Source organism: Carassius auratus, chromosome 46, assembly GCF_003368295.1.
Source record: "Carassius auratus strain Wakin chromosome 46, ASM336829v1, whole genome shotgun sequence".
Taxonomy (NCBI): Eukaryota; Metazoa; Chordata; class Actinopteri; order Cypriniformes; family Cyprinidae; genus Carassius; species Carassius auratus.
Genome location: NC_039288.1, coordinates 10167656 through 10190669, shown reverse-complemented (window position 1 = coordinate 10190669; position 23014 = coordinate 10167656). Strand labels below are relative to the sequence as shown.

General features: G+C 37.3%; 1 protein-coding gene across 2 annotated transcripts in view; it reads right to left on the bottom strand.

The window, feature by feature from the left end:
• Positions 1 to 23014, bottom strand: part of LOC113064120 (whirlin-like) — a 70521-nt gene that overhangs the window by 26791 nt on the left and 20716 nt on the right. For both annotated transcript variants that reach the window (XM_026234705.1, XM_026234706.1), the window contains 2 exons: positions 8817 to 9038; positions 4142 to 4267 (listed from right to left, as the gene is read on the bottom strand). In XM_026234705.1, the coding sequence (XP_026090490.1) occupies positions 4142 to 4267; positions 8817 to 9038 (348 nt within the window). The remainder of the gene's footprint in view (positions 1 to 4141; positions 4268 to 8816; positions 9039 to 23014) is intronic.

The window sequence follows — 23014 nt, the reverse complement described above, 5'->3', positions numbered from 1 at the left end:
AAATTAAATTTTCATTAAGATAAAAAATGCGATAAAATAATTATCTGATTTGTCTGATTTACTGAATGAAAAAACGTCAACTTTTCAAGTAACTGAGTCTGAATCTCCTGAAGGCCTCAGGTTGACAATATCAGCTAAGGCCTGGTTCACACGGGATGATTTTAAAATTGTCGGCCGATTTTCCAAACCTGAGGGCCCCACACACGGCGATAAAAAATCACGGGTCTAACAGTTTTGGTCGCTCCGTGTGTGGTGTGCAGCCACACGGCAATATCAACACATCACACACGAACCGATTTGACTCCCGAGCATTCCCAGGTAAGACGGGAAATCTCGCAAAATCCCTCGAGATCAAACGTGACTTCAGAGTAAACAATCATGGCGGACAAAGAGGATGCAGTGGCCATAGTTTGTGCTTTGTTTTTAACGGAAAAAAAACATAAGAAAAACAAGAAAAGGCGATGGTCAAAGAGGTGGAGACAACGCGAGCATGGACTATACTTGCTACGTCATGATATGGAGGAAAGTTGTTGTTTTATCTCATAGAAATGTTGTTACGTACTACACAGATTAATAACCGTTGAAATAAACGTTCATATATTCGTTTCCATGTACTCTGGTGGACTGCAGTTGTGGATGTAGTTATGCCCATCGACTTTATTTGTATTTGTTGTATTTGTTATATTATATACGCCGGCTGTTTTGATTGTGTTTCCCGGTACTTCCTCACCGCCTCGTCACCTCACTTTCTGATTGGCTACACGCCACAGTCCACAGGCTGCGTGATTGTTTGTCCTCGGGGGACACCACACACGAGAAGAAATCGGGCCAAATAAATCCAACATGTTGGATATCCCCGATTCGAGATCGGAGCGGTCCCGACGTTCTTCCGAGCAGAGGAGAGCAGTCTTAACACACCACACACGGCAGGAACATTTGATCAGATTATTTTACAATAATTGGAGCATCCTAAGATTGTCGCAAGGGGTGAATCGAGGCTAAAATCGGCCTAATTATCCTGCCGTGTGAACCAGCCTTAACGAAGCAGCTGAGTTTCACTAAAAACTCAGTTAAACAAATGAAGACCTAAAACGCCTTTATCGTTTTTATGGGTTGTAGTATTTTGACTGTTACAAACTACAATACAGCTCCCAGTAAGTGTCTTATCATCCTGCAGCCAAGAAGTGCCTTAATTGTATTACTCCTCATCCATTTAGTGCATTTATAGAAGAGCAGCCCAAAGTGAGACCACAATAGAGCGAGCACAGACCGTAAGACGTACTGTATACATACAAATTAAAGAATAACACTGTGGAAAAGCACTTTCGAGATAGGAGGAGGGTAAAAACAGAAATTGAGGCGAAGGCTTCAGTGAATATCTACAGATTGACTCTAGCTCTTCAGGGGTCAGTAGGGGTTTTGTGCTCTGTAACACTGAGGCTGAGATACTAGCAAATTCTTCCATCCAATTAAACCTCTCCGAGCTGCATCCGCCTGCATCTCGGGTTCAACCTTCTAAACCCCAGGGTTGGAGATTAAGATTAAGGCAAGGAGTGCGATAAGACAACAGATATTGTTTGCAAACCTGTAGAATAAAGTGCTACTGCGGTCATAATCTTTTGAGAGATAGGACTAAATTCATCCATCACGACTGTCCTGATGGAAGTGTGGAACAAACAAAGATATTTTGAAAAAAGTCGGAGTCTAAACAATACTGGACCCCAAGAAAGAAATGAAGAAAGAAAGAAACGAATGCAGGCTTGGACATCTTTTCAAAATGTAACAAGCTACTTCTTCCAATAAGAATGGGTGTCACCAAAGGCTATTTTGCAGTTTTGAATGTCAGACTGTATTGTAAACAGCAGCTTTACTGTCGAGTGAGCCGAAGTAATAATCAAATATGCTCTCTCAGACTGATCTCATACGAAACAGTGGAAGTATGATTCATTTCAGTCAATCAGTTCATTTGGACATGCAAATGAAAAAGATTCACTGATTCATCTTTCTATTCCAAAATATTGTGTTAAATGTTGCTATGCATTATGTTTTTAACTTTGCTTTTAGTGTATTCCTACTTTAAACAGTCAAATAATTGAACAAATCAAATTGTTGTCTTTTAATGACCTGAATCAAAAGATTTTAGTCCCTGGGAAGAACCAAAACCATAAAATAAATACGAATTGCTCTAATTATACATTCTATCATCTGATATTTATTCTGATATGCTGTATTTTTCAAAAGACACTGCCAAAATGTAGTGTAGCTAAATAGACATTTAAAAGAATTTGACATGAGAAGCTTGCCCGACATTCCATAAAGTATTCTAACACCAAAATCCGTCTCTGTTATTAAAATGCCACATACTGGCAGTCAATTTATGATTTCTGATTTGAAAGTTAGAAATTCTGACTTTCACAGTTGAAAGGAACACAGCATTAATATTTATGAAGTAGGTAATTCCAAGATGAATCACTTCTGCTTCAAACAAAGAGGGATTTGTAGCCAATATTAATTTATACCTCTTTTCACACAGGTTAATATATATGGGCCTATTGAAGGCAACCTCTCTACAGACCCCCTGGCCGTACATCAATCTCATGGGACCTGATGGGAAATAGATGGTTCATCCACCTGGTTTCATTGATCTGTGCATTTGTGTTTTTCTGCTTTAGGGGTCAGGGGTTCATCTGCTGCTAACACTATAATAGCCTGATCACTGAGTGCCGGGCTATTTGGATGAAAGCTGTTTTTTCACTCTGAAGTGGTGGCTCACACTCATGGGGGCTTATCTGCTCATTTTACAATGGGGTTCAGAGCGACCTTGACAGTTGAGCTATAAAAAAGGATAAAAAAACAACAACATACAAGTAGACTACATTAATCACACAATGCTATGATTTTTTTTTTATGTAGAGTATATGTTAATGTACAGTATGTTACATTTCATACAGTAAATGTGCCATTATAAATGTGTGTGAATCTGCTTTCATGTTTGTGGATTCCCAAAGCCGCAGTGAGGCATTGTAAACATAGCTTCCTGCCAAACCACTGCCCAGAAATCCATCTCAGATCTCTATTCTGAACAGAAATATAGCCTAAAGATAAAACATCCAAATACTCTCTCCAACTCTCTCTCTCTCCTTGAGTGTATCTTGATTGCCCTCCCATTAGACTGCCATATCCTCTCAATCCCACCATGAATCTAAAAGCTGGGCAAAAAGCAAATTGGCAGCTTTAAACTTTCCCTGACACCACATAATAATGATATTCACCTCAAACTGTGAAAAAAAAAAAAAAAAAATGAACAATGGAATAAACGTGGGTTGTTTGGGCATATTAATCAACAGCAGAATAGCTGTAGAAAATTCACAGGCACTTCCCGGTGGACTCTATATTTCTTTCTTCTTCTTTCGTGAACAAACTCATTTGAAGGAAGTGCTAATTTCAAAGCAAGCAGAGGTAAAACCAGCTGGACACTTTGGACAGAATATACAAACATGTTTTTTTCAATCAACAAACCAGCAGATTTGTGAGATGCCTGTCAGACAGCATGCAAAGAACATCTTATTTTAGCATTGACTCTGCATTAGCTTCTTTTGTTTTTACACTGAGCTAATAATTATTAGATATTCCCCCAAAACTGCACCAACACAGAAACCTTTTTGCATTTTCATAAAGACCGTAAGGAGTCTGTTTACTAAGCTGTTTTCCTTACAGACCAATTAGCTGCTGCTCACAATTTAGGCAAAACCGGTTTCAAAAGACTAAAAGCAAAAAATGAAAAAAACGTAAATATTTGGAAAGAGAAAATAAAAATTAACATTACAGAGTGAGTTCAGGGTAAGACAAACCGTGGCGCTGTGTGAGGCACTTTTTATTATGGATGGATGCGCTTTATTTAACTTCTTTTGGACTGATGCACTTCAACACCCACTGACTGTCGTTAAACAGTTTGGAAGATCAAATACACTTTTTAATATAACTCAAACTCGATTCGTCTGAAAGAAGAAAGTCATATACAAGTAGGATGCCTTGAGGGTGAGTGATTCATGGGCTAATTTTTGGGTACACTAACCCTTTAAGCAAAAAGCAATAAAAACATCAAATTAAATCATATTGGTTATAAAGGCATGAATTGTACCTTCAGTCCTCCACACTCTGCTGCAGACCCTCGGTCCACACCTGTGATGTAGATACCTAAAGAGTATTCAGCCCCTCCACGGATCATGAGACCCAGAGAACGGCCGTCATCCAGAACCAAATTTACCTGTGAAGACGAAAGAGATTGTCTGATTAAAAGCTAAATCAAATGAACAAATTACACATTTAAAAATGCATTTAACATAATTTTGGTCGGTTTTAAACAATATACACTATGCAATATACAGAATTCATTAAATTGATCTAAAGCGACACTAAACTTGTAACAATTATGTTACAAACTATATAGACAGAAATGTATCATGGATCCATAAAAAAATATTAAGCAGCACAACTGTAAATTAATAATAATAAATGTTTCCTTAGTACCAAATCAGCATAATGATTTCTTAAGGATCGTGTGATGCTGAAGATCGTAGAAAATTTAGGTTTGCCATCACAGGAATAAAATGAATGTATTGTTTAATTATTCAAAAAATGAAACTCTAAAATATATTACCATAGAAATCAATTATATTAAACTGTAGTAATATTAAACCATTACAGTTTTTACTGTATTTTTGATCAAATAAATGCTGCCTCAGCTAGCATAAGATACTTTTTATCTAATACAACAACAATCAGACATTCTGAAGTGTGGCTTAGGCATGAAATGCTTCACAGAGGCTGCTTTACACACACAAACACACACACAGGTCGTTCAAATGTAGCACTGACATTACGGCGACAAGGAAATTAAAATGTTTACCGAACACAATGTGCTGTTCACCTCTCAAATATAGAGCAGTCATTACTGTGCATTACAACTATAATTCTCTACTCTAACAAACCTATGCGCCTTAGCGAACGACAGTTCTGCTGAACCAGCAGAAGAACTAATGTGACTCCCACGACCTCTTCAATGAGCAGCACACAAAAGCAACAATAATGCTGTGATTTGAATGCATCATAGAATCCCTGCAGATCAGCAATCAGACGGGGTCACCGGGGGACTCTGGGAGTTCAATGCGGCAGTGCCTGGTCTCATCCAAACACCTGGACCCACCAAAAGTATCTGTCACCCAGTATCATACTAGACATCCCTGAAAGGTCAAGGTGGCATATGGCCATACTCCATTTTGTGTGTGTCACTATTCATAAAGCAAAAAATATTTTTTTATCGTCTTTAGTAGCGTTCTAGAGTCTAAATAATCTTTCTACGCTTTTTCAGAACTTTTGTTTCAGTACCCATGAATTGCTGCACCGTGTTGTGAGACTGACAAAGCAGGGTAGTAAATCAGGACGGACCGAGGGAGATTTCTGCTGCGCTGTGCAATACGCTGTGCAGTACGCTGGCGCGCTCACTTCCAATGGCCCCGGGGCCCGAGAAAGAGCGTGCGCTCTCCAATAACCTTGGCAGATTTACACCTGAATGAACAGCTCATAAAACTCTCCCTATAATCACATTTAACAAATTCAAGCACGCAGGTGAGAACACAAGACATGACAGAGGGGTGAGGAATAGTTCTACAGCAAATTTGGGGAGCGGAAAGAAAAAGCCTATCACGGTTGTCATATAAATATTGAGCACAACTGTTTTCAACATTGATAATGAACAAAATATTTCTGGAGCAGCAAATCAGCATATTAAAATGATTTCTGAAAGATCATGTGACACTGAAGACTGCAGTTATGACTGCTGATAAATTCAGTTTTGCCATCGCAAGAATAAATTACTTTTTAAAACCAGTTATTTAAAATCGAAGAAAAAAAATGACAATATTACTGTTTTGCAGCATTTGGAATTAAATAAATGCAGCCATGGTGAGCTTGGTGACACTTCTTGAACTACAGTAGTATTTCTATTCTGAAATACAGTAGTGTGTATCTCTATTGATATTTTATCTAATGCAATTACATTCAGACATTTTGAAGTGTGGATTAAGCGTCCAAAATACTTCACACAGGCTGCTTTACACACACACACACACACACACACACACACACACACACACACACGCGCCTCTGTGAGTTTAACAATTTCTGGCACAGAATCCCCCAAAAATTATAGAGAGGTAAGGAACAGTGCTATTTGGGGAGCGGACAGAAAAAGGTTTCTCACATTTAAAAGGAGCCAAAATGGACAACATATAGTGATTGATTGCTTAATTTGTGCAAATAACAGTGTGTGCTCACAGTTCCTTAGGCGAATAATGACGTGCAAACAAAATGATTTTTTTCTCACCCTTCACTGATTTATATAGTTAATTCATATTGTTTAAAATTCATAACAGAGCACCTGCCTACAACCGCAGACGTCTTAGTTTTGTTCAGGTCTGATGGAGACTGTGTAACCGTGGAACAGACACTTATATCTGCTGCTTCTTAATGTTTCATACATATTCAATAATTCTCTGATAAAAAGACACCTAGCCCAAAACACTAATCTGCTCCTAATAGACGTGTTGTTCTAAATGGAAATGCATCGCCATCAAGGGTTTATCAGCCAAGCACACACTGTGTATGTTTAACAGAAAGACTTGTGTAAAAAGCAAATCAATCACACACACATGCTAATTCACACACTTCCTGTCACTATACTGTTTTTTAAGCTAATCAAATAAAATGAACACAAAAAGCTTATTAGAAGTGACAGGAAAAATCCCACAGACACTGAATCAGGCTTATTTTTAAAGCGCCACTGCCCATTAGCTAGATGGAGATAATCACAGATACTGTATTTTAGCCCAGAAATGTGTGTGTGTGGGTAATGATGACTTATAGAAAGGTCAGTGGACCACTGGCACTTCGACAGCACTGAGGTTGTCATCAGCTGGCACAAATAAGATAAAGTGCTTTGGGTTAGGGAAATAACAGCATAGACAGCGTTTCATGAAAGACAAGGCAAATTCTTCATCCGCACCTCTCTTACGCACCAGTGGAAACTCATTTTCACACTCAACCTACAGTATACGGGAGCAGAGCACTTAAAACGACATCCATTTATCGAAGCTGGTGAGCTGTAAACAATGCAACTTCAAGTGTTTGAAGACTTTTGCACATTATCAGAAGTTCTCCATCTATACTGTATATCAATAGATATGTTACTGTCTCCCACTTGGAGTGAATGGAGGTTTTATTCATTTGTTTGTTCATTATTTTCTGGGGACAAAACTGCTTTATGTACAAGAAACTATTCCAAATAGAAGGTTCCTTTGATGAATAGAAAGTTCAGAAGAGCAGCATTTATCTGAAATAGAAATATTTTGTAACATTAATGTCTTTATCATCAATTTAAAACATCTTTGTTAAATAAAAGTATTAATTTATATAATTCCCATTTTTTATACCAGGTTGGAGTTATACACTGATTTTCTGTCATGGACCTCCTGAATTAGCCTTGGCCACCTCATGTATAAAACTCTAGCTCCGCCACTGAGCTAAACAGATGAGTTTTGAATCTGCATTTAAATGTGACTAGTGTTTTAGCACATCTGATCTCTTCTGGAAGCTGATTCCAACTGCGGGTGGCATAATATCTAAAAGCAGACTCCCCTTGTTTTGTGTGAACCCTTGGTATTTCTAACCGGTCCAAATCACCTGAGTGGTCTGTTAGGTTTATATTCAGTGAACATATCTGCTATTTATTTTGGTCCTAGACCATTGAGTGATTTATAAACGAGTAAAAGTACTTTAAACTAGGGCTGGGCGATATGGAGCATTAAATATCTCTATATATTTTGATATATTTCAATATCTCTACAGGAAAAATAATCCCCCAAAAACTACTGCAAAAACAAATATGCCAAATATCAAAATCAAGGAGGCAGGGGCAAGCACAGCACAGAGAAGGAAAACAAGGAAAGTGGCGGAATCAGAATTAAATATAAACAATATATCGATGTACGATATGTCCAAATCCATATCGTGTTTAAAAAATATTTCAATATATTTTAAATATCGAGATATCGCCCACCCCTACTTTAAACAATCTTAAATGTAACTGGAAGCCAGTGTAAGGAACTGAGGACTGGTGTGATATGCTCAGATTTTCTGGTTCTAGTTAGAATTCTGGCAACAGCGTTCTGGATGAGCTGCAGCTGTCTAATGGTCTTCTTAGAAAAGCCAGTGAGGAGACCATTGCAATAGTCCACGCTGCTGGTGATGACAAAACAAAACATATAATTCTTGCAATGTTTTTTAAGATGATAGTATGCTGATTTAGTTACTGCTTTGACATGACTACTGAAACTAAGCTCTGTCTCCAGAATCACATCAAGATTCTTGACTTTTAGTTATTAGACCCCTAGAGTCAAGGCCCAAGGGATGCATTCACCTTGAGAACTTCATCTTCGTTTCCAAATGCAAATGCATGTTTTTTCCTTCTTTAACTGAAGAAAATTCTGGCAAATCCAACAGTTCATTTCATCAGTGCATTGGAAAGGGAGTCAATGGAGCTGTAGTCATTTGGCGATAAGGCTAGGTAAATCTGGGTATCATCAGCATAGCTGTCATAGGCAATTTGGTCTTTCTCATTATTTGATTAAGTGTGAGCATATGCAGGCTAAACAAAAGCGGTGCAAGTATTGAGCCTTGTGGGACTCCGCATGTCATGGACATTACACATTTAACTGATTTCTGTAACTTAAGGCATGCATTTAGATGTAAACTTTCACCTTCTTCTCATCGCCGTCCTGCAGAAACTGCATGTGGCTGCGGCCCTGACTGTTGGACCTGCGCAGGGTGGCGCTTTGATGCTCCACCAGTAGTTCAGGGGGTGGGGACACGCTGCGCCCCTGCGGATCCACCCAGGTGTAGACATGATTTGTGACATAACCGCCTGGAATACGGCCCACAGAACGCACAGACATGGAGAGCTTTTTGCTGCCCTTCAGCACCTGTTAAAGAGTGACAGACAGAAATAGCAGTACAATCAGTCTAGAGAGTCTGCTAAGCGAAAAAAGACAGTTATGGAAATGTCAAGATATTCATGCGAAAATACTTCCACTCCATAAAATAAAAGGCTCCAACTCCACACACAAAGAAAATAGCACACAGTGTTGACAAAGCTACCTGGAAACTGAAGCTTAGCTCAAACTCAAGCTACAAGTTCCACAGTTTAAAGCAGTTAAACAGTTACTAACAAAAAGATAAATACATGAAAGCTATTAAAGGAGGCATATATAATAATAACTAATAAATAGAGAAAATTAGTACGTAAAAATATAAAAGAAATATATGAAAATAAAGATAAACAAATAATGTAAAATATAATAAAATACATCTTTTTAAGCTAAATTTTTAAGCTATTCAAGGAGGCAATATCTTTAAAAATATAAATTGATTTAATAGATATTATATAGAAATTAATAATAGAAATAAAATAATAAACAAAAATAAAAATAAAAAAACTGATTAAAATGTATATATAGATATAGATATATAAAACCCCCCCAAAAAGTGTATATATATATATGCTAAAGAGTTGCTCCAACACTTCTAAAACACATGGGTAGGTCTCCACTCAGAGACATACAACACAGAGGAACATGGAAGTCCCCCGGTGCCTCATTGGCCTCTGATGGACAGCTATACTCACTATCACTCCACAGATCAAGGGTAGTACATCTGACACTGAGGGATGCCACAAATTCAGTTGAGTGTGAAATGAAACTGTTCTCTCCTTTACAAAACACACACACACACACACACACACGCACACTAGGCTACCATTAAACACATCCCAATGCAACCCCAGAACCTATTATTGGCTTGAACTCAGAAAACTTCTTGTTCTCAGGGTGGCTTCACAGAATCTACTTCCCATGCAGCTCAGAATCCCTTGCATTGCACTTCAGAAACGGTTAGGGAGTTTGTGTCTGCAGGCACGCTCTGTTGCGTATCTCTGACCTAGTTCTGCTGAATGTTTATTGAGTTATTTCAGTAGCAAAATATAGTGGTCCAGATTTGAAATGTAACATAATAAAACTGTTTATTTGTGACTCAATCCTTCCATTGAAAATAAACACCAATGGTGCTTCAGTAATCCCCAAAAATGTTTCAAAGCCCAAAATTTGGATTTATTTACAGTAGGAGTTTATCTGGGCCGTAAGCAATTGGTTTTGTTTCTTGCCTGGGACAGGATTTGCCTGAGATGTTAAAGTGGGTGACAATTTGCTTTTTGGGATAGGGCAATGCAGAGCAAAGACAAATAAAATGCTGACACACCGGAATGAACAGAAAAAAAGAGAAAGGGAAGAGATTAATTACATAATACAAATTTCTTAAAGGGATAGTTTACCCAGAAATAACATAAGTCTCTTTTTTCAGCAATATTGTGATTTTTGTTTTACAATTTAAAATAACTGATTTAATAATTGTCAGTTTTGGGTGTCACGTGATCCTTCAGAAATCATTCTAATATGCTGGTTTGGTGCTCAAGAAACATTTCTTTTTTTGTTCAATGCTTAAATTGTGTTGATTAATATTTATTTATACAATTGTATTTATTTATTTTCTCAGGATTCTTTGATGAATAGAAAGTTCAGAAGAACAGCATGTAAGAACAGCGATTCATTTTAAATTATTAAAAAATATATATAAAAGTCTTTGATGCCAATTTTGATCAATTTATTTTCTGTACTTGCTGTATAAAAGTATTAATTACTTTAAAATAAATTACTGCACCCAGACTTTTGAATGGTAGTGTTTATTATTATATCATATAAATATTATACTATATTTTGATGCTTTTATAGTTTTTTGGTGTCTATTTAAAAAATTCCCATTGAAAGTTTCATTCACTGTAATTGCATGTACATCCTTCTAAATTCTTCCTTTTAAATTCCGCAGAAGAATAAAGTCATATGAGATTGGAACAACAAAGTGAACTTTAAGCGACTAGAGGAGAAGAAAAACAAATAAAAATAGTGCCTGGCAGCAAGATTCTTAATGCTCCATCGCTGCTCTAAAGTGCTGACTGTGACACTGTCTGATGGAGTGTGTCAACAAATGACTAGAGTAACCGAATACTGTTGAATGAGAGAGATGGAGATGGAGATGGAGGGATGGAGAAGGAGAGAAAGCAGACAGCTTATCAAATGCCTCCTGCATATGATATGCCACAATGTCACCTTAGGAAAGCCAATAATACCAATAATGTGGAAAAATGCATTAATAGCCCCAAGCAAGAATGGAAGGACATAATGGAAGAAAATTTCATGCTGTTGAGAGAGACGAGAAATGTTGGGTTTAGCTCATCTAGAAAACTTAAAACTCAACATTTGCAACCCATTTTACTTCCATAAATGTGACATTACAGAGGTGGAGCGACACCGTAAGACCAGGAATGCGCATTAGAAAGGAAAGTCAATTTTGATTTCACATTGACTTTAAAGGCCATGAACACTTAAAGCTAATTGCTCCAAGTCATTTCTGATCTCAGCCTGATGGCTTTAACAATTCACATGAACACCAGCACACACACACACACACACTGAGCTGCCAGGCATTCTGTTTATTTACTGTCATTTCCAATGGGACCGATAAAGCATCTGAGGGCAGAATGAGAAATCAAGTCATAAATGCAGAATGTTTGCGCATGTGACGCTCGTGTGCAATGACCAGCTGGAATGGATACTGAAGCAATCTGAAAACGCATACATAAAGAGACAATCTGTGATTGTTGCTTTGAATTAGCATAACAAAAAAGGGCCAATTAGATGATCACAAAAAGTAATTGGGTCTGGTTAGCAGCGCCGTGTGCTCAGAATGCATTATGCACAGTGTGCGCAGAATGAGCTAGGAAGGGGCGCAGGAGCCATTTGCATGTGATTGAGCGATTCTAGATGAAAACCATGAAGACAATGAATCTAAAATATTTAAGAATCAATGTAATACAATTAGATGGATCAGAAGCACATGTGGTGTTTTATTTGTAGGTGTGTTTATATCATCCCAGCAGTTCTTTCATATAGTACAGAGTTATGATCTTTGAACATTATTTACACTACCTATTGTAATGGTAAGATTTTAATGCATTTTTTTTTATTTGAAAACACAGTGAAACCGTTATATTGTATTACAATTTAAAATACATTTATTTATAATTAGTTTATTTTAAAATGCAATTTATTCTTGTGATGGCAAAGCTGATTTTTTTAGCCATTACTCCAATCTTCAGTGTCACTTGTTACTTATGAAATAAATACAATATGCTGATTTGCTGCTCAAGAAACATTTCTTATCAATGTTTAAGGTTTGAGCAAAAAAATTTTTTTTATTTTTTATTTATTTGAAATAGATATATTTCAACTCACTCACATTTGGTCTCAGAAGAATCTAATGAGAAAAGTTTGAGTTCAAACTGAAACCTGTAACTTTTGGTTGCAGATTTGACACATTTGAGATTACTTGGATGTTTCTAAGCAAAGAAATCTGCGAGCAAGTCTTTCCATTAAAAGTTTCCATATGCTCTCGATTTAATCTCCTTCTCAAAAGTTTTTCGCACTATGTTTAGTCCAGGATTAACCTTTTTTAACCCAGAGTTAAGACCACTTTCAACCCTGGGCAAGCATAGGTGCCAGCAACAGATAATGAATCGTAAGCTAAACAATAGAGCATTCGCATAAACATTTGCATTGTACCAACAGAGTGGAAGCCATTTAAAAATGTTACAATTATAACAAACACATTAACTGAAGCATCTAAACAAGGCTGCACGCTTGCTGCAAGCTGTACTGCAGGCTAACACTTTGAGCCTTGCATATACCACGCAATGCTGACGAAAGTAAAATTTTAAATGAACAAGTTACAATATTTTGTGATTTAATTACAGTAAACATTTCAAGATAAAGTAATGCACCGAGTTACTTTGAAGCACTTTGCTCGATTTCCAGGCATTGGAATTGCAAAGAGGTTGCTATGACAAGCAGGCTGACCATCCACTTGTGTCTACCATGAGTCATGCGTTCCCCTAAGGCACAACTGCATAACCAAAATCTCATCTGCCAAAGCAATAACAAAATAAATTCTCATTTATCGTTTTCTAAACAGTTTGTCACCGAGGGATAATGAATTATGCTCAAAGATCAGTAGTAAAATGGCAGAATTTGTTAGAAATGTCATCTGGAGAATGCAGGCAGTGAGATCTGATACAGTTTGACAGCTCCAGACAGCTTTCAACAGTTCTGTCCAGAGCTGTTTCATCTAATGCTGGACGGATCGATCGGACTACGGCAAGCTGCTACAGCAAGCATTTCTCACTCTCTCTATGTATCCTTTCCATCTATCACCCAAACTTCATGTCTCTCATTCATCTCTCATTCTTATTTATGAGTTATTTAGCAGGGGTCGCCACCACATGGGATGACAAAAGGGATGGAAACGGAAAGAGGGGTGTGCGAGAGAAAGAGAGCGCTCAACTTAAGGGCAGATTCTGTGCTTGAATCAGGGGGAAGATTAAGTGAGATTTTTCACTCTTTGACTGAATCATGAGAGAATAGTTTAAGAGGTTTTGCAAACAACAGAAACAGACAAAGCATGGTGGGAGATACAAATATATACTGACAAACAACAATATCATCTCTCAAGGCTTGTTGAAGACGTCTATGTCAGGGAGAATTGTTTCAGCTAAATCAAAGTTGACAAGAGACAGGATAAACATACTAATGCTCTCCTCAAAATGCAAAAACAGCTTAAATCAGACTCTCAAATTTATGCAAATACTGTATGAAGCCTGTCAACACTGCAAAAAAATCCATTACTTAAATGGTATTTTTGTCTCGGTTTCCATTGAAAACCATCTAAACATCAGATCAATTTACTGGAGAAGCAAAATTGCAAAAGATATTACAACTTGACAAACCTGATGAGAAATGAGATTTGAATGAGATCGGAAGACTAGTTTACATGCTGAAGAACCAACACATTTGAACGAGATTCATTCTTGATTCAGGTGACTATCTATGCTGTGTGTTCCTGTTGCACAATCTCCTGTAATCAACTTCACCCAGACACTACCAGTGCTGTCATGCTAAAGGTGACCTGCTCTTCTCAGTGGGCCGTAGCATGGAGACTTGGTCCTACATGTCACAGCAAATGCTTTTAGAGACTCACAACAAAGACACAAACCAATGCTGCCACAAGCATACAGACTCACAGCAAAGAAATAAATGCATGACATTTGTATAACAGATAAAAGCACTTAAAACGTCATTCATTCATATGATCATTTGTATTGTGTAAGATACACAATCTTCTTTCCACTAGCTCAGTTTGATAGATCAGACATGCATAACAAGAAAAGACTGCAACTACAACAGGGGGATGTATTCCTGTTGGGCAAACTCAAATAAGATTTCTTCTGTGAGATCTTATTATTGTGTTGGCAAACGGTGCCTGGGCAGTGCTTGCTAGTGTTGCATTATACATTTGGTTATGGAATGATATCTGATTTTCTCTCTGCCTGGAAGTGCATTTCCGCCAGACCAACATATTTATATTTATTCATTTAGCTGACGATTTTATCCAAAGCAACTTAACAATTGCTATATATGTCTGAGGTCACACACCTCTGGAGCAACTAGGGATTAAGTGTCTTGCATAGGGGCACATTGGTGTCTCACAGTGGATTCAAACCTGGGTCTCTCACATTAAAGGCATTTGTCTTATCCACTGCGCCAACACAACAACAGTGGCTCAACCATTGATGGTAAAGGACATCGTTTAATCATTATCAACGCTATATGCAATCTCACAAAATTTAACTCCCAGGAGAAGATACCCCCTTCATTCTGCAACAGTCATGACAGCTTTCCGTAGTTCAGTTCAACTCTCTGTTCCCAAGCTCTCGCTGCACGGGTTACCACGGTTCATTATTTGTTCTCTGCTTGTGCTGGCAAGATAGAGAGTGACCCTGGGACCATACCGCAAATGTGTGTGAATGGCTAGCTGGGAAGAGCTGTTGACCCTGGACTCAAAACCATCCATCTCCTCTTCTGGGACTGGAGAGGAAACAGAGAGGCATGGAACACTTTCTTTATTATGATAAAAGTGCAGTTAATCATTCTTTCTAATAAGATGAGGAACAGAGGAGAAGAGAGCAGAACAGCACTGATTTTGATAACACTTAAAAATCAAAGAAATAGCATAAATCAAGACAAGTGTTTATCATTGCTTGCAACCCTGCCTTGAGTAGTCAAACACTGCTGGAAGCTCAAAATGAGCTTCTTAAGGGTCCAGATTGGAGAATCAGTTTTAACCCTTTAACTAGCCTCTGAACCAAGTGATAGAGCACATTTTGAGTCACAATGCTTATTTTTTGTTTCCAACAGCAAGATCAAAATAAGATATCATTATTAAATGCTGAAAAATAATTTAATAATAATAATGTTTTACACCAGTGTTAATTTCGTTGACGAAGACTATGACGAAAAATATTCGTCAACTAACCTTTTTCACGGACGAAAACTAAATAAAAACTAAATAAAAAGTCAGATATGATGACGAAAAACGTGACGAAATATAACTGACACTTTAGTCAACGAATAAAAATGAGACGAAAATATATGGGAGGGACGAATGGAGAAGAGATCCAATCAGAGCGAATCTTTGAGGGTAGGTTGATCTATGCAGAAGCTGCCGAGTCATTTTAAAAAGCCGCGGCAAATGCAAGCGCAACAGCTAAACAAAGCAGCAGTTACAAAGAAAAGAGAACAACGATGAGTTTGCAGAAATTCGCACAGTTTCGAGGACGTTTTCATAACAGTTTAGTTGTTTACACAGGGAACTACACTGCGACCTTTTGAAATGCCATTGCGCACAAATTTTTATGGGGTCGTAAATGTATCACTGATTATTTTTGTACCTACTTATGTGTAATGCTATGTTTTAATATGAGCATTTATTAAAACAGAAATGTGTATTTTAAGAATACGCTTTATAACGTGCTCCGAGCATTCAACACATCAAGTTGGCTTCAGCCCCGCAATGCGGGAAAGTTGAACTGAGCAGCTGGTTACTCGCGCAACACTGAATCGAGCTCTCCTTCAGGACGTTTGCGTCCTCCTGCACCCGAACGAACAAATACAAATCGCATTTTAAATAAACATATGAAAAAGAGCGAAAAGTGAAAGAGCTCAATTCAGCAGCGCGGTGTTCTGGTGTTCAGAGAGCAAGCAGAGACGCGTCTCAAAAAAGTCTTCTTGCTTTTGTACCGACAACAAATACATACTAAATAATGTCTTGGAAAGTGTGTTCGAAAAAGTCTGTAGTTATGTCTTCAGTGAAAGTAAAGAGTTGGAAAGAAATCGGATGTGTATCTTTATAATGGATGCATTTGTCTCTTAAAGTGACCGCGCCTAATTTACTAGCTCTGCTGTCAGTGTCTTTAATGTATGAAAATGAAAGTAAATCACTCACTGCTCTTGATTGAATTACTTTGTAGTTTTAACAAGAATTAATCCAAAGTCAATCCAAAAATCAGATAGAATAGATTATATTGTTTTACTAGTGACTAAAAAATAAAATAAAATAAAATTATTAGGGACCTGAGCATGTTTTGCTTAAGTGTTTCTTTCTTTAATTGCTAATGCAACCTTTTCACACCACAGACTGAACCAAATTAAGCATTGCATCCGACATTATCAAGATGAATTTGTTGTTCTGACACAGTTTAACCCTGAGTTATTGTCATATTTTATTACCAATTTCTAAACTACAGCAAATAAACTGTGATATTGTAAGAAACGTTGAAGGTGTCTGAATACATTTTGGTTTGATTGTGTATTTTATTTTACAGTGATGACTATGCAGTGCTATTTTAAATGAACAAAAACAAACTTAAAAAAATGTAAACTTTGTGTAAATATCACAAATAAAGAAATAGAATGAACATATAATACAAATATAATATAGGTGGTTGTCTATTTCAATAATACTGTACTTCATCTTGAAAGAATGTCATATGCATAGCATATCATTCAGGAGGAATGCATATCTTTTTCAGAGAGCATGTATATTTTTCATTGAGAGCAGGCCTTATGTTTATTTTATAAATACCATTCCATAACAGACTGATGGAAACATTTAGTCAAGTCAACTAAGTTGACTTTGTTCTACTAAAAAAAACTAGACTAAGACTAAAAAACTTAAGACTAGACTAAGACTAAAACTCTTATGATATTTAGTCGACTAAAACTAGACTAAGACTAAAACATTTCAGATGACTAAAATGTGACTAAAACTAAATGGTGTGTTATTCAAAAGACTAAGACTAAGACTAAATCCGAATTTGCTGTCAAAATTAACACTGTTTTACACACACACACACACACTGATCTGATGAGTCTCGATTTCTGCTGCAACATTCAGATGGTAGGGGTAAAGTACATGAAAGCATGGATCCATCCTGCCTTGTCTCAATGGTTCAGGCTGCTGGTGGTGTAATGGTGTGGGAAATATTTTCTTGGTAAACTTTGGGCCCCTTGGTCCCAACTGTGCATTGTTTAAACACCAGGGGCAGAGCCAGAAGATGTAAACATTCGGGGCTTAGCCCAAACCTAGGGGGCTGCAGGGGTGTACTCCGCAGGGGAGATTTTTTTCCCCCATTTATGTCAGCTAAATGCACTATTTTTCAGGCTGTTTGAGATAACAGAATGCCTAAAAATCTATACACTATCTGGGAAAATGATGGTTACTCAGAAAAAAAAAATATTCACCCAGTAGAGCCTACAAACTATTTTGTATTTAATTGTTCTCCAGCTATATTTCTCAATTAATCTATCTTCTTATCCCACTAATGTGCCGAGAACAGTTGTAAAACATGCCCTGAAATAACTTAGCATTTGATACATTGGGATATATTGCTTTTGAATCTCTCTCTGGCCGGTGAGGTTTGCTGTTACGAGTTCCTTTAAAAAAAAATTGTTATGTCCATAATGTTAATTTCAGGCGGTTAGTCAGTGAGCTCGCTACGACGGCGGTGAAATAAAAAGCCCACCAGCCCCTAATGACAACGACGAAGAAGATGATTTATATTCTTCTTCGTTAGTTTTTATCAGCAGTTGCCAAACAAGCGAAGTGATGCGTGATGCTTTACCGTCCGCCACAACGCACAGTAATAGAGCTTTTGTTTCTTTTTTTTTGCCGCTCCAGTCTGAGAGACTGAGAGGAAATGAAACAAAGTTGAAATTATTTTAAAAAAGCTAAAAGATTCGGGGCTTTTGACAAAACATTCGGGGCTTAAGCCCCATTAGCCACCCCCCCGCTCCGCCCCTGTTAAACACCACAGCCTACCTGAGTATTGTTGCTTACCCAGTCCATCCCTTTATGACTACAGCGTAACAGAACGATTTTCTGAGTTTTTCATGCTTATTTATCAGGAGAAATTTGCCTCTGAATCTACACTGCCACAGGCTGCTTTCTCTGGTATGTTTAGTGGTCACCTGCGTGTAAAATTAACTCCACCACCTGGGTCACCATCAAAGGGGATGCTTACCTACAAAACACACACACACACACACACAAGTAACCGGACCGGAGTGATTCAGGACAAGCTAAAAACACGGTTTGGAAAATGGATTCATGGTGTACTCGCTTATTATATACATTTTTCTACATTTTGAACACAAACAAAGTTACGGACCGCAGCTCTGATTGGTTGTTTCTTAACGGGAGCGGATGAATTTCTGCAAATGACAATAGGACCACTGGGACGAGCCAGAGGAGCTTGATTTTTTCACAGATTATCTGTCTCATATTCTACTGTCAGGACATAATGACAGGTTTAACAAATATGTAAAAAATATATTTTTACAAAAGTTACCTACTGCAGCTTTAAATTACAAAATAAATATATTACAAAATAAAGTTTTACCACTGCTTGATTCTTTTTAGACACTCTTAAAAGCATGAAATTAGCTATTCTGATGTCATCTTGATGAATTATATATATGAGTGGCAAACAGAAAGCTTTGTCCAAAAATTATGGACTTCCTCAATTAAATCATATATATTTTTAAATCACAATTCTAATTTAAAAATCAAACAAAAAGAAACATGAAAAGAGAATGGAAAACATCATTATCCCTTGTCTAGCCCTATGGGAGAAGCCATGCTAATTGTGGTTTTCTTAGATATCTACTTGGGCCTATTAGTGTAATGGTGGACAATAACAGCCTTTATTTAAAAAAAAAACAGCCCTATTAAAGTAGCCTTTTCCAGCAATTTCCAAGAAAAGACCACAGTCCACTCCAGGAGGTGCATATGTTGAATCCAACGGCGTTGATGTCTGAGAAACCCTTATTTCATTTTTGAACACACTGTGCTTTGTGAGACGTGTTTATGTGAGAATTCAGGCTGTAATTGTGTTTCTAGCCCTGATTTCTGTCTCCTGGAGTGTTATTTCCTTTTCTGTGGGTTCAGCCAGTTAAGTTGAGCACATAAAGATGGGCTGACTGTCCGGATCACTTCATTAGTGGCTTGTCAGTGTCACTTGTGGCCTTTTCAACCGGGTCCAATTATGGTCCACCCACCGGCTCGAGAGGAAGCAGCAGACGTGCTTGAGTCACGTTAGTGCAGGGAATCAAATCACACAGCAAATGGCAGCCAAATTTAATTATACAAGAGATAATCTGCAAGATATCTGCCTGGCGTTTAGACACACTTCGATACATATGTCCACCTACAGGTGCAGACAGGATCCAACATTCAACTGAAGTGGACTAATTCAACTGTGTAAGAAACAATTTAGTCAAGTTTAATCTACATACACACCAGTGAAAAACATTTTCTTAATCTGTAGGTTTGTCTTGTTCTCCAGTAAAATCCTTATCGTTAAAATGTGATAAAGCTTTCATGAGAAGCAAACCAAGATATTATAGCTCTTTCAGAAATTAATTACAGAATAATTTTATGAAAGAAATCACTACTTGTATTCAAGGAAGATGCATTAAAATGATTCAATTTATCAAGTAAAAGATTTATGATTTATAATTATATAATGTGTGTAACATTAAATATACACACACACACACACGCAAACTTTTTCTTTCAAATAAATGCTGTTTTTTTTTAACTTTGTACATTTTAAAGAATCTTGAAAAATTTACGTTTTAGCCAAAAAACTGGAGTTATAACTGCTGAAAATCCAGCTTTGCCATCACAGGAATAAATTATATTTTAAAATACATTAGAATAAAAAATGTTTAGTTTAAATTTTAATAATATTTCACAATATTCCAGTTTTTAGTGTATTTTTGATCAATTAAATGCAGCCTTGGTGATCATAAGGGACTTACTTCAAAAACAGAAATCTTTCTTACACAAACCTTTTGAACGGTAGTGAATAAGTTTAAAATAGCAAATAAAATAAAAAATGTAAATAAATTACATTATAAACAATGTACCATTAAAATTTTCATTTTTTTACCAGAAAAATATATTTATTTACTTATTTTAATGGAAAGAATTTGTCTTACAGCAATATGCACACTGAATTTAGTAAAATACAGCAGCAGTATATGGGAGTAAAAGCTGTTTATTTGTTGTTCTCAATAAAAGTAAATCCTGTGGAACAAACTCTTAAAAACTTACTAAGAGTCATCGGCTAGATAATAGGAAAGAGGAAGTGAGATATCTTCCACATGACCTAACTATCACTGCAATCTCAACCGGCAACACAAACTCAAGCAAAAATATTTTTCTTCACATCAAGTTCCTCGCAAAGATGAAAAAGAAAATGAAAGCTAGATGAGGAAAACAAAGAGAAGAAAGGAAAGAGATTGTTGATAGCTTGTTGACTCTTCAATTACATGCTCCCTTCCCCAGTGGTGCTTTAATTTTACAGTTCAATCCTGTGGCGTTGCACCCCACATCTCATTGGGTCTGTCTGGGTGATAAGGGAGTCCTGCTTATCAATTCAGCCATCATCACACACACACACACAAACATACACACCAGCCTCAACCAATCAACCTCACTGATTTTACTGCCAAAAGCTTAAGCTCTCCGCAAACAAAGATACAGAGGGGTTTACTGGATAATTTCCACTTTCTGCTTACTTATCTTAACCCCTCACCCTCAGGGTTGTGACTAGTACTCAACAAACTGGTAAACACTGTACAGAAGGCTACAGTGGGTTTATATTTGGTCAATAGATGTCAAATAAATGGAAGCGTGCACTAGACTAATCTAGAAACACTATGATGAGGACACAGACCACTTGTAGAAAAATCAAACAGAGAAATTATGAAGCTCAAATTGTCAGCTGAAAGAAAATAATTCAACCTTACAGTTGTAAGCAGCTGGACCAGCATGAAAAATACAGTATATATATATATATATATATATATAAAAAAAAGTTATTTTCTAAATATAATAAAATTACTCAGTACTCACACATGGCATTTAACATTTTGGCATCATCATTTATGTTTTTCTTTCTTAAGTAAATGACCCAGCAGACCTCTGCACAACATAATGCACAGTCCAATCAAAATAATCCATATGGAGGGAAATGCAGACTATGAAAGTAAAACTATTGTATTCTTTATTTAATTTGCACAACGCAAATTCAAAGCCTCTTGGATGGAGAGGAGACAGCTAAGTTCTGAAGGATTTCTAATCACAGCAACCCAGCGTGAAGGCTTACCATCCGGAGGACGTTAGGTTCTGGCTTTTGAGCAGTGGGGAATGATTTGAAAATATATTCATTCTCTCAAAATCATTCGGCAGAGAAAAGAACCAATTTCCCAAGGTTAAGTCAAATGTAGGAACCATGTGCACCTTAAATGGTTTCAGTCTGTAGATATTGTTTCCTTTAACAATAGTGTCTCTGGACTTTGTTGGCCAGGTTTGTTGGTTTGTGTAGGCCAGGTTTTGCCTACATTCAAGGACCAAATGTCTCCATAAGGATGAATATGCAGTACGGGACCAACCAACAGTCTCTATGTGGAAAACATAGAAATATTATTTAAAAAAACCTTTAGGGCCCTATAATACACCCGGCACAATGCGACGCAAGCCGCATCGCAAGTGTGTTTGCCAGTTTCAGTCCGATGCCATTCGCATTTTCCTGTCCAGCGCCATGTCGTTTAATAGCAAATGCATTTGCGCTCATTTTTGCGCCCATGGGCGTGCTGGTCTAAAAAAGAGATGTGTTCAGGCGTTCAGGTGTTCAAGCTATTTTAAGGAGCTGAAAATAGACTGCGCCATAGACAAGCTCAAACCTAGACTAAAGTCTAGCGCAATGTTTCTTCTTTGTTATTTAAAGGGCATGTTAGTATAGGCGGGTCCACAACGCATGTACACGCTGCTTATTAAACACAGGGACACACAGCAGCACACAAACATTGCAAATATTAAAAACAAAACGCAATGCATAAGATTTTTATTTTGTAGTAAACACCCATTACTCATTAAAAGAATAGGGACAACCCGTTTAGACCATGTGCCCGGGCGCAAAGTTTTTCCATCGTAATAGTAGTTCCATCCAAAATAGTAAAAGTGGATTTGGATACGTCCTGAGTGCACCTGCACATGCGCTTTACACTTTTTAGATCGTTAAAATAGGGCCCTTGAAGTTTCTTTGAGTCTAATACTTATCCAGGTGCAAAGTGATGTTTCTAATTCAAAGCAATTTGCCTGTTCAGATATTTGATGTTCAATAAACAGCTACATGGACCAGAGATTATATGGTGGGCTGGACAAAATAGCACAATCATACAGAAACCTTTTTTTTCCCCGTTTTTGGCAAGTCATGGTTAGGACTAGGGCTGTCACGATATTAGATTTTTAATATCACGGTTATTGTGGCCTTAAGAATTCACGATGTCGATATATAGTGATATCTATAGAAACCTTGGGGTGGGGAAGA